We start from the raw sequence: 17,575 nt of genomic DNA, 5'->3' as shown, positions 1-17,575 counted from the left end.
ATTCATGCACTAGCCCACAAAACAAATGAAACACAACCTAAAACTCTACTATAACTCAATTAAATTCTAAACCCTGGGAACATGAGGCTATGAAATGCATGAGGACAACAGAAAAAAAAAAATCAACACGAAAATCTCCTATTTGCTTACCTCTTACCCCATTTCCTTGCTACAGAACCACTTCAAAGGGAAATTTAGAAGAGTGTGAAAAAGCTATCATGGCTGTCTCCTATCTGCACACTCCTATTTGTGTATCTCCCTTTGTGCACTCTTCTACTTCTTAATGTGCCTTTTTTCCAGGTATTCAGATGCCCTCATCTTAATAATGGCAGCTACCATTCACTGTGTACTTACTATGAGTCAGGCACTGAGCTAATAAACTCAGAAAGATTTAGCAATTTGTCTACTGTCATGTAGCAAAGCCAAGATGGAGTCTGGGTATGCTAGACTCTGAAGCCCATGCCCTTTAAACATTAGATTACACCAATTCTTCCTCTCTGAGCTGAGTCCTCTCTGCTGTAAGAATCAGTTCCTCCTTTCCTATCACAGCCTAAAGGGCATCAGGCTGAAAACTGCCTGTCTTCCTTCTCCTCCAACCAGCACAGTCATCCTTTTATTACAGCTAATCTCCTTTAAGTAACAAAGAAGGAAAACAATCTACAGTTACTCAGGGTAACTCTTAATCTTTCCAGAAGCAGTACTTACTATTATTATTCACCTCCACTGGCAGAATTTAGCCAGCTGATAAAAGTAGGAATTTAAAAAAAAAGAAACAAAGAAAGGAAGGAAGGAAGGAAGGAAGGAAGGAAGGAAGGAAGGAAGGAAGAAAGAAAGAAAGAAAGAAAGAAAGAAAGAAAGAAAGAAAGAAAGAAAAGAGAAAAACATGGAAGCAACAAAAGAGTATACATTTTTGGACAGGGTAGGATGATAGAGACTATCTTAAGAGTTTACCTCCAAAGTCAGTACCTTTAGTAGATCATAAATACAATATATCTACTCTATTAGATTATATTTTTCACAATCTCTTGCCTTCTTCTATGTTTTAATCCACATTAAAAAAAAAAAAAACAGTACATAATTGGCATTCAACTATTTCCTGCTGCCTTTATTCACCATGCAATAAAACCAAAGCCCAGAGCACATAATATGAAGTCATACCACCAATGGCAGCTTAGGGAATGGAAACCTCAGAACTCCTAACTCCCAGGCAACTATGCCACCTTGTAGGTACTTATAACCAAAATTGCCCATTTATCTTTCTTTTCTGTTTAAGGTCTGCCTGAATGGAGACAAAACTGATTAAATATGGATATGAATATACAGTAATCTAGCCAAAGCAAAAACTCCTTTTTAAATATAAACAACTGCCATCTGAAAAGAGCCTCTAGAAAGACTTATTTCATAAAATAATCTAATCCAGGTATTTGTTTTGCAGTAATAGAAGAAAATTCACCATTTAGTGAGAGATTATTCCCACCTTCCTTTCCTCCAAAAATTCAGCAGTTGCATCTCAGTTTAAGTTGTGCTACCTAACATTTTTAAGAAATTGTCTTTTTAGGGGCGCCTGGGTGGCGCAGTCGGTTAAGCGTCCGACTTCAGCCAGGTCACGATCTCGCGGTCCGGGAGTTTGAGCCCCGCGTCGGGCTCTGGGCTGGTGGCTCAGAGCCTGGAGCCTGTTTCCGATTCTGTGTCTCCCTCTCTCTCTGCCCCTCCCCCATTCATGCTCTCTCTCTGTCCCAAAAAATAAATAAACGTTGAAAAAAAAAAAAATTAAAAAAAAAAAAAAGAAATTGTCTTTTTAACAGACATTAGAGTTCTAAAACTCCTGGATTTAATAGGTCTGCCCTCAGTGGCTAGCAAAAGTACAATCACAGAACAATAAGGGTCAATATGTCTCTAATCGAGGTTTCACCTTCTACTTTGATATCACCCATTCTCGGAGGGGAACTCAGAAGGTCAAACTGTTATTGAAGAAGCGTAAGAATAGATAAACTAAATGAAGCTAATGAAGAGACTATAATCAAATACTCCTGGGAAAGACAATCAGCTGGCCTCCTTCAGAAACAAATATTCATAGGAACTTTTTAAAAAGCACAAAACACAACATTGTAAGCCTTTAAGAATAAAGCATATGATATTAGTTTAAGGAAATTGCCTTCCAGGTAAATCTAAAAGCAAAATATTCCCCAGCAACAATAAAAAGTGAAATGAACTTAGTGGAAAACTATGGCCCCAAAGCAAGTGTTGACCAAACAGAAGAAATCAGTCTATGAAAATCATAATTGAATACGAATGTCTATAATTCTGCTAATTAGACATAGACATTCAATTGTCCAGTGTTTATTCGTGTACCAAAATTAAAATAAAATCATTTTAATATAAGCAAAACCACCCTGAAAGGTTTTTCTTAAGATGTTTACATTTTAGTCCATATTTAGAGCAGCAAAAATATATCAGAAAGGAAAAGACTCTATTTAATTTTTCTAAAACTTTTCATTTTAGGGAGGGCCCCCTAATTATGAAAAACCTAATATCTACTAGGTTCAAAGGAGATGGACAAATAGTGGTAGTATGTGAAAAATAGTTTCATTTCTTAAAACATATACAGAACAATAAATTACTCATTACCTCTAGAAAAAAGGACTAGTTACTTTCAAAGTTCTTTACCATTTGGCATGCCTGTTCCCCTTCCCTTAAATAAATCAGTTATTCATTTGAACCTGCCTTCTACTCATTTGTCAAATAAATATTCACAGTTAGAGTTAAGAGCCTTCAAAATTCCAATGCTATTGGAACTAATCAATAATGAAAATAATATGATTTTTGGTTAATTTTTTAATACACATAGTTCAAAAATAAAAAGAACCTAAGTTTTTCTACTATGATCTTATAAGTATCCTTCTAACATGCTCGTATTTTTTTTTTAATAAGCTTGCTACCACTACCTTGCTGTGTTAAACTTTAGAAAACGTTGAGATTCCAAAGGCCGGCCTACAAACCAAATGGCATCCCTGCTTTGGCAGGCTGAGAGCCTCATTTTGGCTTCTCTCACTCCCTCTAGCGTTCGCAAAGCTCATCTGTCTGATTATCCAGTTACCTCACTGAACAAGAGCTCGGCTAAGTCCTGCCCATCTATGACATCACCCCCTTCTTCAACCACTGCGAGGTGAAGCTTTAACTTCAGACTTGGAGGTGGGCTGTGTGCAGTAAACTGGAATGCTCTCCCTCACTCACTCCTCAGTGTAGGAGTGATCCGAAGCAGGACAAGCTCTCCCTGCAGCTGCTGTTGGCTTTGTGTGGACTGGACGCGGAGCTTGGGAGAGGGGGGAGGGTTATTACTCCAGTTCACAGTCAGTGGAATTACAGCTATAGCGGCAGTATACATGGGATTGCTTTTTCTCGTCTTCCTGGTAAGTGTTTCCCATGTTTTTCCTTAAGATTGTCCCAGAAAGTTTGCTTGGTTTTACTCTGTAGACAGAAATGAGTTGGTACTGTGAGGCATCCAAATATGAACGTTTGCTCTGTCACCAGTAAGAGCAAAATAATGTGTGTGCGAGCCAGCAAGGAAAAATTGGGCTATACAGACAAATGCAAGAAGTTTCTTAAAACCTTCTTTCATTCAAAAGTAATAATTAATAGCTATTTTCTGCCTTGTATAGTTGCTATTTGTATAAGAGCCTTATGGAAAACATTAGGTTAGAAAGTTAAACGTTATATATTGAAGAATACAAGGCAGATTTTTTTTCACAGAGAGGAAAGCAAAAGGTCTTGCTAACTTGGTGTGTACTGTATGTGTGGTATGATCACCAATTGCTGTTTTTACAACTGTGAAAGAAAATCAATAATCCCTCTGCCCATGAGTACGCAGTACATGAAAAGCATACATCTTGCTCACAGCTAGCTGAGCTACTCCCGGAGACTTCTGTGCCTCTGTAAGGATTAACAGCTACACCTAGATTTTAAAGCTTGCACTGCTATCCTGCCAGAGCTGCTTCAAGCATTTCAGGCTTGCAAATCTCAACTAGTGACTTCAGCTCAGAGGAGGGGGAGACTTTCTTCCAAACCATACCCCCACTCCAGGAGAATGCCAAAATCCATTGCTTGGGCAAATGTAGTATGTGACTAGCATAGTAATTGGCAAAGCCTACTCAGAAAAACTAACAAAGCTCAGCGTGGAAGCGGTGCCTGATGTATGCAGTGAGTTCGGGGTGGCAAGAGGAACAAAAATTAGTAGAGCCCTCATCAAGTGGGATGCGCAGAGTATCCACTCACTTGCAACTTACAAGAGCAAAATTTTATATTGAAAGAAATGCTTTCATACAGCAAAGCTTCCAAACAGTAGTTAAATATATCTTCTAAAAAAATGGTTTTTTTTTTTCCAGTGAATTAGGTCTGAAACAAAATGGTTGCATAGAGGTAAAAAGTGCAACAGGCCTATATTTTCTCAACATCTGGGGGTTGATATTTGATTATTTTATCTATTTATTTAAAATTTTAAAAAAAAGCCTTGATATTTGCCAATTATGGAACCAAATCCTCTAATGGCTTTAACAATTAGCTATTTTAAATTTTCTTAAATCTATCTGTTCTAAAATGCACATATATGTTATTTTATTAGCAGGAGACAACATGAATAAATTAGCCACTAGAAAAGTGCTTCAGATGTAGCAATGCCTTTCATTTAACCCGAACCCCATACAAATATCCTGACTAGCTTGAAACATAAAGAATTAATTTGTCTGTTTTAAGACAGAACCATTTATGCTTGCCCCAAAGTGACAGATGATTGATTGATACTCATCTCTTCTGAAATGAGTAAAGAAAGAAATCCATCCTTTAAAAGTACCACAAAATATTAATACTACCATTACTACCAATATTAATAATAATATACCAGGATTTAATCTCTAAGAAGATTAAATCAGAGACACGCTACTTAGTTTGCAAATATGTGTGTACACAACACATATACATATACACACACTTTCACACATACATATGTTTATTAGCCTGAAATAAAAAACAAGGTTACAAAAACGTGATTGTATGAATTTAAGTAGGAAAATCTCATCCAATTTTTTTTAATAGAGCACTGCCAAAACACATCAAATCCAGGAATCAGCAAAGATATTATTGAATGAATAAACATAATGAATTCATTAATCTTGCTCTTGTTAATACTAACCATCAGTTATTAATTGGGCTTTTCATTTCTCTGCACCCCCTTTTAAATCAATTTTGATTAGGTTCAAATGCCTAACTCAACACTCCTTAAACATTAAAGCTTGTGAAATACATAACTGGGCAACAAATAAAGTTTTTACAAAAAGAAGAACAACAGTAAGAAAATTTGTCATAACTGAATGTAGCCGCAAAATAGAAGGTATGTTTCTTTTGCTTTCAAGTGTTAATTAAGGAGCCTCCAATTCTATCAAAACTTTTTCAGAGCTAAATGAAGCGGTGTGAAATAAATTTGGTTGAAATCTTGTGGCTGTCAGACTTTGTTAGCAAGCTATTAATTATCTTTACCCCAGTTTCTTCTCTAGACTATATTGCCCAATCAAATAGAAACTCCAATTATGTTCAGCATCTCCTGCCTAGGGACACCAGACCCTAATGAACACTCAGTGTCTCCAGATGAAAAATACAATTATCAGCTTTAAACATGCAAGTGCACTGCAGAGAGATTCGTCTGTGCTTTTCTTGGCCACACACCCTAAGGCTTCCTCCTCTTTCTGGATTATTTTGAGCAATTTAAAACCCTACAAAAATCAGTAGCAGAGAACTTGCCTTGTATTAACCTTATATGAATGTTTTTTCTTCCTGCTTTTTATTTTTGATGTTATACCAATACTAAATTAAATCTGGTCAGTTAAAGAAAAATTTCAGTGGATCTTAACTTTTCCCCCCTTTATTAAGGTGGGTGGGCTGCATAACAAAGAATGTGATTAATGGCAAGATGCAGAGCTAACTTAAAAATTCTGAATTAAATCACCTTAAATATTTTTATTCAGTCAGTGTATTTATAGCATTATAAATAATTGTTGAAAGTCAAATGAAGACTACCATAAATGACATCGATGAGGGAAATGAAATTCAGTAATTTTTCAAAGGCTGTAATTTCTTCCCTCCTTTTCCCTTCAGTCCCCTTTCCCTCCCACCCCCCACCTTTTGCCCTAGAGGCCTTCACTGTTCTTCTCAACGGGAGGCTTTGTTGTAATTAAACCAGAGAAAAACTGGCCGGCAGCAGCCAACATCTGACTTGCGGCTTCTGAAAGCAGTGTTCTGGTAGAGTGTACCACCCCCCAGTGGGCAAAAACTCTACAGTAAATCTCTCAGCAATATTAATTCTCAAAACTGCCTTTTCCTATTCAGAGCATAAAAAGGGCTGTTTGTCGACTTCTTCTAACATTCCACCATTTCAGAACTTATCATAAGTCAACAACCCAATTTCCAACAATGAGACGGTTTGTAAATGTCTTCTGGAAAAAAAGCCTTCTTCCTCTTAAGAATCAATATAGGAATATACATTTCAGAAAGCATTTTCCAGTTTCAGACTGCAAATCAACATCACTAAATTTGGTGAGACATGACATCAAAAAAGAGTTTGGAAAGCCATGTTTACATTGCATAGAAGCGCAGGTTTCAGCACTTTGACTTGTCTATTGACAAGAACTCCAGAGAAAACAGATTTTAAGTAAAAGAGGAATGAAATATAATGTAAGCAGCACCTAAAGTTGCGTTTGTTTTGCATATGCATTATCTTTTTCCTAGACTCAACATTAAATGTCAGGAATGTATAAAAAGCTCTCTCCAGGTATTAGTCTCCTTAAATGAGAGGAGAGAGAAATTGCTCTCACTTGATGAGACAATGACAGCTTTTGTTCTTTATTCTTTCACTTTTCATGTGCACAAGTTACCGTGGCAACTTTGAAAAGAAAATCCACAGACCACATTTGGTTAAATACTATTTTTAAAAAGTGTGCCACTGGACTGTGGATTGATCAGTTTATGTGTTGTTGATTTTCTTCCTCTTCATTTGCTTTACATCAGTAATATCCTACTCTGAAATGAAAAAAAAAAAGTGTTTTATGATTTGAGATGTTCTCACCAACGAGCACAGTGCTTGGCGCACAGTAGACCCAAACATTTGTTGTATTAGTGTATGGAAACTTGAATACTAGAAATTTAAAGCACATCCACCAAATTGTACTCACAACACTGAAAAAGGAGCTTTAAAGTTTGCAATGGGAAAACATTTGTGATTTTAAAAGGTACAGTTTTAAGTGCAATTGCTCAAAGGTCAACGCAAACGTAAAACATGTTCCCTGCCCCAAGCCCTCTTCTGCTCACATTTACCTCCCTCTAAATTCATGTCTTCCTCATTCACACAAGTCTTGGTTCTCCAATTCATTTGATCTGGATTTAAATATGACAAAAGGAAGAAGCATTCACCATGATGAAAGATAACATCCTAGTTTGCCTTTTTCTTTTAAGGATGCTTGATTTAACTTTAAAAACCAAAATAAATGAAGCAGAATTGGATTCACTTATCACAAACCTATGGGGAGAAAAGAACCAATAACATAAAAGGAGAAAGTAAAAATCCTTTGCTTTGGAACTTTTATCCCATGTTTTACATAAATAAAACACAACGTCTTCAGACTAGAAAATAGTCTAGATAAAACCAAGTCTGAAAAGGCACGGTTGCTTCTCTGCTGCTCAGCAAACCCTTCAGACTTCATGGCTCTCAAGAGGGGACTTAGAGGTCCTTCTGCTTGCCTGGCGTTAAACAAAAGAATTGGAACTTTCCTGAAATCTGATGATCGTGGAAAATTTAACTACCAGTCAGGCTGCTTAGAAAGCATTTTGCTGTCACTATCAACTAACCTGATGTACTCCAGTTGTTCAGTTTAACCGTATATGTAGCTTATTTTAAATACCATTTGTCTTTACAAAGACTTAGCATTCACAGGTTGATCATTTTGTTGTGCTTTCAAAAAACGTTTTAAGCCTTCATAAATAAATTACTTTCCAAAACTCTATGATTATATAAATTCCAATTTACCTAGAAATATTCACAGACTTGGATAAGTCCGATTAAGCATGTGTTTTCTTCAACCTCAAGGTTTTATTTAAATAATAACACAATTAACTTGGATTAAAAATTTTTAGATTTAAAAAAAATTCTTAAGCTCCCATTATTAAGATAGGATTATGTGAAGAAAATCATTACAAAGAATCTTTACTAAAATCTCAAAAAACTCTGTACTCAATATAAGATTTTTTTGAAAATAAGCCATGATTTCAAATCAATTTAAATCAAAGGCAACAAATAAAGGATTTAGGAAGTTATCAACATATAATCTTAATCTAAGTGATCAAAACATGAGAATACCTTCTCATTTCAAACATTCCCACCTCTAACATATTGTAGTAGCAGGGAAGAAATCATATAAACATGTACATTGCCTCAAATCCTTGACTGTATGTAAATACCAGTTTTCTATTCAGATAAAACTTCTTAAATTATATTAGTTTTCTTAAAATATCTCAAAAAGATAGTATCCTTACTATTTAATACTTTCTTACATCATAGAACTAAACTGGAGGCTTTTCACAGACCTGATGATTATATTATAAATGCAATTTTCTTTTAACCCCACAATTTTTCTGTATTAGAAGAAACTGAAGAGAAAGATCCCTGTTAAAAATCTGATTTATCCGTGAGGTGATTATGTTGTTCTTTTTGTCACAGTTTTAAATGCTATATGCTTAGTGATGATTCCATTAAAAAATAGTTTTAAAACATTTCTTTGAGTAACCAGGGGTCCATTTTTTTTTCCTCAAATTACCCCAATAACAATATTTTTCTAAAAGATGGATTACTTTTTGTTCAGAAGTAATGGCCTCTTTTCCAGTCTATGCAGACATAAAGACTTCTGAAGTTGATGTTGTGGAAACCTGGTCATGGTGTCCATACCAGTGGAGCTCATTTTTCTTGTTATCATTCACAATCAACTACAGTTTCCCTATGTGTGCGACTCTGTAGAACCAGCTCAGAAAAAGGAAAGTGTAAGCATTGGGGGCAGCATCGCTTATTTTAGATAGATTATTATAGCCTTTAATATGCAAAGCAAAACAAAACAAAATTGTCTATCACTATAGTTTCAAATTTAAAAGGGAAGGGAAGGAAAAGATATAAAATATAACTATAAAACACCATCAAACACAAATTGAACTGTTCTGAGGTTAAGTAAAAGGAGAAGGAATTTGTGAGGGAATCTTCATTTCTAAGAGTATTCTCTCCAGAGAAAGGTGCTTTTTATTTTTGCCTTTAGTTTTAATGCAACTTGGGGAGAAGAGAAATGACATTTTACAAGAATTTAATGAGATTTAAGGCTTTCTGTTAATCCCACATTATTACCACTATTGTACTAATGGCAATGTGAGTTTGCCTATCAAACAGAGCAAAGGAAGCAGTTCTACAGATGTAAAACCAGAAAAATAAACAAATTAATCTTCTTTTCACACCATTTTAGGTTTCTTTTTTGTTTTTCTTCTGGGTTAAAAATGTGAAAATCAATACATATTCTTATAGCTTGATTTCATAAAATATTTAAATACAAGCTTTATCACTAGTTATCATTATGAGCATCTTGGACATACTCTAGGCTAACCTGACTTGGGGAACAATCAGTTCTTAAATCCTCATTCATCAGATTCATCTCCTCAAATATAGAGTGTGTTGTGGCATGTGACAAATGCCTGACTACTGGTAACATTTTAAGCAGGTTCTCATCAGTGATTTTTTATAATAGTTTTTAATTAGTTTCAAATACAATTTAACAAAAGTAATTGTTTCCTAAACTTAAATTAACCACATTATTTTAAATGTTGAATAATTTTCAAGCTCAGAAAACATTTACAGCAGATACTTTTTAAGATAATTTTGTAATCATAATTTCAACAACTTGGTTTTTCATTTTCATATTCCACAAAAGCAAAAGTTTTCAAGAAAATACACCATTGAAATTCAACAATAATGAGCAAAGCCCTAAATGGATCACAGTAAAACCTCACTTTAAACAATAAGTCATTTAAACTTTCCTTTGTGGGCACTTTGCAACATCCACTAGAGACTACTTTATCCATCTGCAAACTGCTATTTTTGTTTCAAGTTGCTTAAATAATAAATTAAATGGATCTGTAATTTTTTTAAGTCTCCTTCTGTTAACGCATTCTATGATATGGTTGGTATTTCGTGGCAAACTAAAAGAAACTGAATTTTCAAATAGAACCAGAAACACAAATTTTGGCCTTGTTTAACATTCACTGCCAGTAGCATTTGAATTCTGGAACAGATGCTATCCTTGTTGGATGCTAGGTAATTACTAGGGGAGAAGCAAATTATTTCTACTGTAAGTCCTTAATTTCAGGGTCAAATATTTCCATGACACCCTAATGTTCCCTGCATATACAGAAAGCCTCTGAGTAGGTCATCCTGCATAAAAGATACTGATGCCACGTACTTCCCCACCTCCACCCCAAAAAATCTTCATGGATATTAGATAATGGACAAAGCAGTCATCATTAAAATCACTGGTTTCTTTGGTGAAGCCTTAAGTCTTCTTTCAGAAATGACAAATAAACTTACTGGAAATTGGCATGTTCATGTTTGAATCTAGAGAGAAATGCCTTGTCAGATTTTGTTATGCTTTCTGAATGGTCATTATAAGGAGATAGACTGACATAGTGTCCTTTCTTTTCCAAATACAGATTTTTCAAGTTCAGTTTGCTAAAAGAAAATTAAAATTATATTCCCCTAAAAAACTAATAGTAACCTGAACTTCTATGCTACCTTTTGGCCAAGAATACCTGAGTAACTAGAGTTCCAAGATCATCAACTAGTCCTCAGAAATACCTCTAAGGAGGAAGGAGATGAGGTTCACATTCTACAATTGGGAAAATTGAGGCCTACAGGAAGAATTAAACAGGGCACCGAAGAAATCAAAAGAAAAGATTTAAAGCAAACTCCTTTCAACTCTTTAAATTGTAGATTGTATGACTTTGTAAAACCATGTTCAGAAATCTCTTAAAAGTTACCATGGCATTTCTGTCAAAATCCTTGTTACGTATTTGCTCACCTCTTTGTTGTACACTTGTTTTCTTCTTTTCAAACGTTTTATCATTTTATATCTAAGATTTAAAAGTGAACTTCTAAAGATTGACCTGACATGAATTCAAAAGCCATGGAAAGCATTTACTGGTTCTTGAATGACGCTTTGCTTCTGTGTTTAATTCAAAGTGACATTAACAGTTAACAGTAGAAATTATCTGTTTGGTGACAATCTCAACTTCAGCTCCTACTTTATTTGTATAGCAAAATTGCAAAGTAAAAAACAAACAGGTCATCTTATCCTTTTCACCAACTACTATGATGAAAGATTTCTTGCTTAAAGAAAGAACTGTTAAGTTTAAATTTCTAAGAAATCTCTCATATTAAAAGTTCATTATTAATAGTTTATTAAAACCTTTTGCTTTCACAGGAGATGCTCATACCCAGTATATTTTAAGGAAGAGAAATGTAAAGGAAATCTAGTATGCTTCCTTTTTTTTTTTCCCCATGAAGAATATTTGAATTAAGTTTCTATACCTCTTAAAAAAGAATACCTGTTCTTGTATAACGTGACTGCACCAGATATTCTGAGAAAGCAGCAAGAAGCAAAAGCTGGAAATAGCTATTTCACAGCAGGTAATCATACCTCAGGATATAGCTACTGTACAAAGTTTATACTTGGATAATCCTGTATAGGAATAAAGGTGGGGGGTAAATGACTGAAAAACCTATTACTATACAGGCCTTAGCATCATGAATGGCTTTCTTCATGAGGATCTGAAGTTACTATCTCTGACCACATTGCACAGAAGAGCCAATAAGAATTTCAAAGAGAGCAATTTCTACTAAGGGAATTAAGCTACACAAAAGGAACCTTCACACAGAAACTCTATCAGAAAAAAAAAAAAAAGTACATAGGAAGCCATGTGTTCTACATAGTAACAGGAAGCTGAATTGTTTCTGGTCCCTACTTTAATGAGCTTGCCCACCATGCTGAACTGCAGCTGGAATGTTCATTGACAACAGCGAGCCTGATCTGGAGGTGTGTGCGGCATAGGATTACTTGAATAAACAGTGAAGAACATTTCCAAGGACTGAACAAGAATTTTTAACTCCCAGCCCCTCATCAGGAAAATAATATATGTGCATTGGATTTTCACTCACGCAAAATTTATTCACATCGTTAAATAAGGTAGGAAAAATATTAAAGTGTTTTATTTTCATGCCTGAAATTATAGAGGCTAATTAATATGTAAAGGTACAGAAGAGCTCATATTACACAGTAGATTAGTACAAATCTATAATTCTCCAGCCATGGGGAAAGTTGAACCATATCCTAGATTAGAACTTGAAGAAAGATAAATGCATTGTGAAACATATTATGAAAGAGAACATAATGAAAAGTTTGCACAAAGCCATTAAGCCATGTAGTGTGAAACATTAAAAAAGGGAAAAGAGTGAGCTAGGTTAATATGAAATGGAATTTTCCACTTAGGTTAGCTGGATGTATTAGCTGTGTATTTTTTTCCTCCCTTAAAATAGATTAAAAAGATTCCTTCTGATTTTCTTGTTAGAAATACCAATGAAACAATTCTTAATATTAATAATCAAAGAAAAATAACATCAATAATCAAAACAAATGAATGGCTTTAGTAGGATTCAGGTCTTAAGAGGTATTTAACTGACTATTCCTTTGAATATTAAGAGGATGAATTTTTTTTTACTACACATTTCTATACATGTACAGTCTACCTAAGAAGTAGACATCAAATTTTGATTTTTAAAAACAGTAACATTATCTTTAAGTACAATAAATCATATTCCTATGTCTCAATTCATTATTAATGTTAAGAAAAAATTAGAAAATTGATTAGCTTGGTCAGTGACTGGCTATAGAACTGATATCAAACATTATGAAAGTGCTTTAGAATTCTCAGTAAAACTTTTATATTTAACATTTCAAAATCAAATGGACTTGGGACAATGATATTCTTTAATTAAATACTACAAACATTTAAGGTAAAGAGATTATAGGATGGTGTTCATTGTAAGCTAGTGATAAACCCTAAGCATGCAAAAAAAATTAAAAAGCTGAAAGTGATTACACATTTTAGTTTCCACATATATTTTGAACACTATTTTAAGTATCACAACCTGACTGTTTTCTGTCTTTCTTTTAACTCACTCCATTTTAGGGCTCTGACAGTACCGTGTACAAAGACCTCAACAGTGCTGACCATGATCAGCCCAGCCTGGAGCATCTTCCTCATCTGGACTAAAATTGGGCTGTTCCTTCAGGTGGCACCTCTCTTAGTTATGGCTAAATCCTGCCCATCTGTATGCCGTTGTGATGCAGGTTTCATTTACTGTAATGATCGCTTTCTGACATCCATTCCAACAGGAATACCAGAGGATGCTACAACACTCTACCTTCAGAACAACCAAATAAATAACGCTGGAATTCCTTCAGATTTGAAAAACTTGCTAAAAGTAGAAAGAATATACCTATACCACAACAGTTTAGATGAATTTCCTACCAACCTACCAAAGTACGTAAAAGAGTTACATTTGCAAGAAAATAACATAAGGACTATCACTTATGATTCACTTTCAAAAATTCCCTATCTGGAAGAATTACATTTAGATGATAACTCTGTCTCTGCTGTTAGCATTGAAGAAGGGGCATTCCGAGACAGCAACTATCTCCGACTGCTTTTCCTGTCCCGTAATCACCTCAGCACAATCCCTTGGGGTTTGCCCAGGACTATAGAAGAACTACGCTTGGATGATAATCGCATATCCACTATTTCATCACCATCTCTTCAAGGTCTCACTAGCCTAAAACGCCTGGTTCTGGATGGAAACCTATTGAACAACCACGGTTTAGGTGATAAAGTTTTCTTCAACCTAGTCAACTTAACAGAACTGTCATTGGTGCGGAATTCCCTGACTGCTGCACCAGTAAACCTTCCAGGCACAAACCTGAGGAAGCTTTATCTTCAAGATAACCACATCAATCGGGTGCCCCCAAATGCTTTTTCTTATCTAAGGCAGCTGTATCGACTCGACATGTCCAATAACAACCTAAGTAATTTACCTCAGGGTATCTTTGATGATTTGGACAATATAACCCAACTGATTCTTCGCAACAATCCCTGGTATTGTGGGTGCAAAATGAAATGGGTACGTGACTGGTTACAGTCACTACCTATGAAGGTCAATGTGCGTGGGCTTATGTGCCAAGCCCCAGAAAAAGTTCGGGGGATGGCTATCAAGGACCTTAATGCAGAACTGTTCGATTGTAAGGACAGTGCAGTGGTAAGCACCATTCAGATAACCACTGCAATACCCAACACAGTATATCCTGCTCAAGGACAGTGGCCAGCTCCAGTGACCAAACAACCAGACATTAAGAACCCCAAGCTCACTAAAGATCAGCGAACCACAGGGAGTCCAGCAAGAAAAACAATTATAATTACTGTGAAATCTGTCACCTCTGACACGATTCATATCTCTTGGAAACTTGTCCTACCTATGACTGCTTTAAGACTCAGCTGGCTCAAACTGGGCCATAGCCCAGCATTTGGATCTATAACAGAAACAATCGTAACAGGGGAACGCAATGAATACTTAGTCACAGCCCTGGAGCCTGATTCGCCATATCGAGTCTGCATGGTTCCCATGGAAACCAGTAACCTCTACCTATTTGATGAAGCCCCTGTTTGTATTGAGACTGAAACTGCACCCCTTCGAATGTACAACCCTACAACCACCCTTAATCGAGAGCAAGAGAAAGAACCTTACAAAAACCCCAATTTACCGTTGGCTGCCATCATTGGTGGGGCTGTGGCCCTGGTCACCATTGCCCTTCTTGCTTTAGTGTGCTGGTACGTTCATAGGAACGGATCACTCTTCTCAAGGAACTGTGCATACAGCAAAGGGAGGAGAAGAAAGGATGACTATGCGGAAGCTGGCACTAAGAAGGACAACTCCATCCTGGAAATCAGGGAGACTTCTTTTCAGATGTTACCAATAAGCAATGAACCAATCTCAAAGGAGGAATTTGTAATACACACCATATTTCCTCCTAATGGAATGAATCTGTACAAAAACAATCACAGTGAAAGCAGTAGTAACCGAAGCTACAGAGACAGTGGTATTCCAGACTCAGATCACTCACACTCATGATGCTGGAGGCCTTGTAGCTGACTGTGTTTCGGTTTTTTTAAACCTAAGGGAGATGATGGTAGGAACCCTGTTCTACTGCAAAACACTGGAAAAAGAGACTGAAAAAAGCAATGTACTGTACATTTGCCATATAATTTATATTTAAGAACTTTTTATTAAAAGTTTCAAATTTCAGGTTACTGCTGCGATTGATGTAGTAGAGATGCCTGAACACAAGTCTATATTTTAGTATTTTTTAGTAATTTGTACTGTATTTTCCTTGCAAATATTGAAGTTATAAACCATTTACTTTGTGTTCTACTGAGTAAGATGACTTGTTGACTGTGAAAGTGAATTTTCTTGCTGTGTTGAACAATCAGGACTGAGTTCACATGAGATCCTTGTAGTATAAGCACAGGCCATTTTTCACTTTGGTATTAATGAAATGTAAAAAAAGAAAACCTGGCTGAATGAGAAAACTTAAAGTTCAAAAAATAGTTATGAAAGAATGTTCCAACTATTAAATTTGTATTATCCCAGTGGTATTCAATAAATTAAAATGTGTGACGTAATGGGCAATATCAAACTTGCTGCATATTTCCATTTTTACTCTAAGCAAATTAGATACTTTTAAGAAAATACGCATATCTTCTGAACTGAATACATCCGCTGGCATAAAGGAGTGTGAAGTCTGCTGTTAAAACCACTGTTAACAAAGCTTTGAGAATAAAGGACTTCACAAAATGAATAATGTAAGAGCACTCTTAAGTTAGGGGGAAATTTATACTTAGGAAAATATGAAATCTTAGACTCTGATAGTGTAATGACACAAACACCAGAATTGCATTTTGGTTTTGCCTATACCATCCTGATTTTTGAAAAGTGAATTCTAAAGATATAATTGTTAATGTTTATAATGTTTTTATCATAAATGATATCAAAAGAGAAACATACATATTTAAAAAGGTAGTGTACCCATAAACAATTCCCCTCAACAATGCAGAGAAAGTAGTACTTTGAAAAAGGGAGAATTTAAAAGAAAAATAACTACTAGAAATCAAATTTAGATCTGGTTTATATGAAATGTTTTAACACTGTACATAAAAGTTCAATTTACCTTCACAATGATCAAGAATACTGCCCATTACTGTCACAGTTTTCCACATATTACATAATGAACTTGTAATGTAACATTTCTTTCTAGCTTCCTACTGAATTGTAAGCTATTACTTGTTTAAAAACCACATCATTTTTCTGTTGCCATGATTTTTATTTTTCCAACAAAAAACCAAAGTGCATTGTACGCCCTTTGGCCAGTCTTGTATGTGCCTTGATCCAATGCTACATGTATTCAGCTTTTAAAACTCGACAAATTTTTCATACTTCCTTAAATATGAAAAATTATGGTCTTATTGCTGAATAAAACAAGAAAAAAGTACAAAATAATCGTGCTTGCTTTTTCGGGATTATGTTACTATCACTAAAGTAGCAAATTGCCCAGCACATTATTCCTAAGCACCCCCATGTATTTTTCTAGGCATAAAAATAAACGTTGACTACAAATAAAAATATATATATAGCAATATCTCGAGCTTGTGTATCATTTAACTTTAAAGAGTTCAGTGTTTCATGAACAAATTAACTTTCTATCGTTCTTTTGGAATACTATTATTTTGCTTATTCACTCCAAAGATGGAAAACTTCAGAAGTGGTTCTGTGATCTTTCAGTCTTTTTTACGTTGCTGCCATTGTCCTTACTGATACTTTTTAAAATGGTCTTTGAAAAACTAATATATTTTTTTAATAGCTTTTTGGTAGTATGAGTTGGCACTACAGGATTTGAAATCTCAGATCTATCACTTACTAGGTATGTAACTAAAAGCAAACCACTTTCTCATCTCTTACAGGAGATGATATGCATGGAAACTGCGCAATGTTCAACCAAATTAAGTTACTACTATTACGATCAAGAAAGTTTACCATGTGTTTCCAGAGATTTGTTAGATATTTCTCCTTTTGCTAGTCCACTGACAAACATCTCCAGCAACCTGTGAAATGTTATTTATTATTCATTTGCCATCTACATATGTTTCCCAATAAGGTTATCTCTTTTGACTTCTTGTTATGAAGAATTCCTGTTTTCTAGGAATAACTTAGCAAAATAACTGTTTTCTAGGATTAACCTTAAATATAGGGAACGTTTTGTGAAGGAAGTTTGACTTTTGCTTCCAGAGGTTTTAAGTAGTTCAGCTACAGTGCTGCCAGGAAGGATGATTCCATTATATCGCT

The 17,575-nt window shown here is 35.2% G+C and overlaps 2 protein-coding genes across 4 annotated transcripts in view; one reads left to right on the top strand and one right to left on the bottom strand.

Annotated features, from left to right (window-relative positions):
- The window catches only part of MACROD2 (mono-ADP ribosylhydrolase 2), a 2,026,389-nt gene that overhangs the window by 1,653,988 nt on the left and 354,826 nt on the right, over nucleotides 1-17,575 (bottom strand). The window lies entirely within an intron of this gene.
- On the top strand, nucleotides 3,171-16,869 carry FLRT3 (fibronectin leucine rich transmembrane protein 3). Of its 3 annotated transcripts, XM_019826854.3 has the most exons (4): nucleotides 3,172-3,410; nucleotides 5,247-5,383; nucleotides 11,550-12,311; nucleotides 13,315-16,869. In XM_019826854.3, exon 4 carries the CDS (start codon nucleotides 13,358-13,360, stop codon nucleotides 15,305-15,307), a length of 1,950 nt encoding a protein of 649 aa, XP_019682413.1. In that variant the 5' UTR covers nucleotides 3,172-3,410; nucleotides 5,247-5,383; nucleotides 11,550-12,311; nucleotides 13,315-13,357; the 3' UTR covers nucleotides 15,308-16,869. The 3 variants fall into 3 exon arrangements, with proteins under 3 accessions (XP_019682414.1, XP_019682413.1, XP_006930022.1); XM_006929960.5 differs by lacking the exon at nucleotides 5,247-5,383; XM_019826855.3 differs by lacking the exons at nucleotides 5,247-5,383; nucleotides 11,550-12,311 and having other exon boundaries at nucleotides 3,171-3,410.

This window comes from Felis catus, chromosome A3, assembly GCF_018350175.1.
Source record: "Felis catus isolate Fca126 chromosome A3, F.catus_Fca126_mat1.0, whole genome shotgun sequence".
Classification (NCBI taxonomy): Eukaryota; Metazoa; Chordata; class Mammalia; order Carnivora; family Felidae; genus Felis; species Felis catus.
The sequence above is the reverse complement of the archived record's forward strand: the minus strand, read 5'-3'. Positions and strand labels throughout refer to the sequence as shown.

Bases quoted from the DNA above. Each gene is read 5' to 3' on its own strand.
- FLRT3 (XM_019826855.3), top strand. From the start codon at position 13,358: ATGATCAGCCCAGCCTGGAGCATCTTCCTCATCTGGACTAAAATTGGG.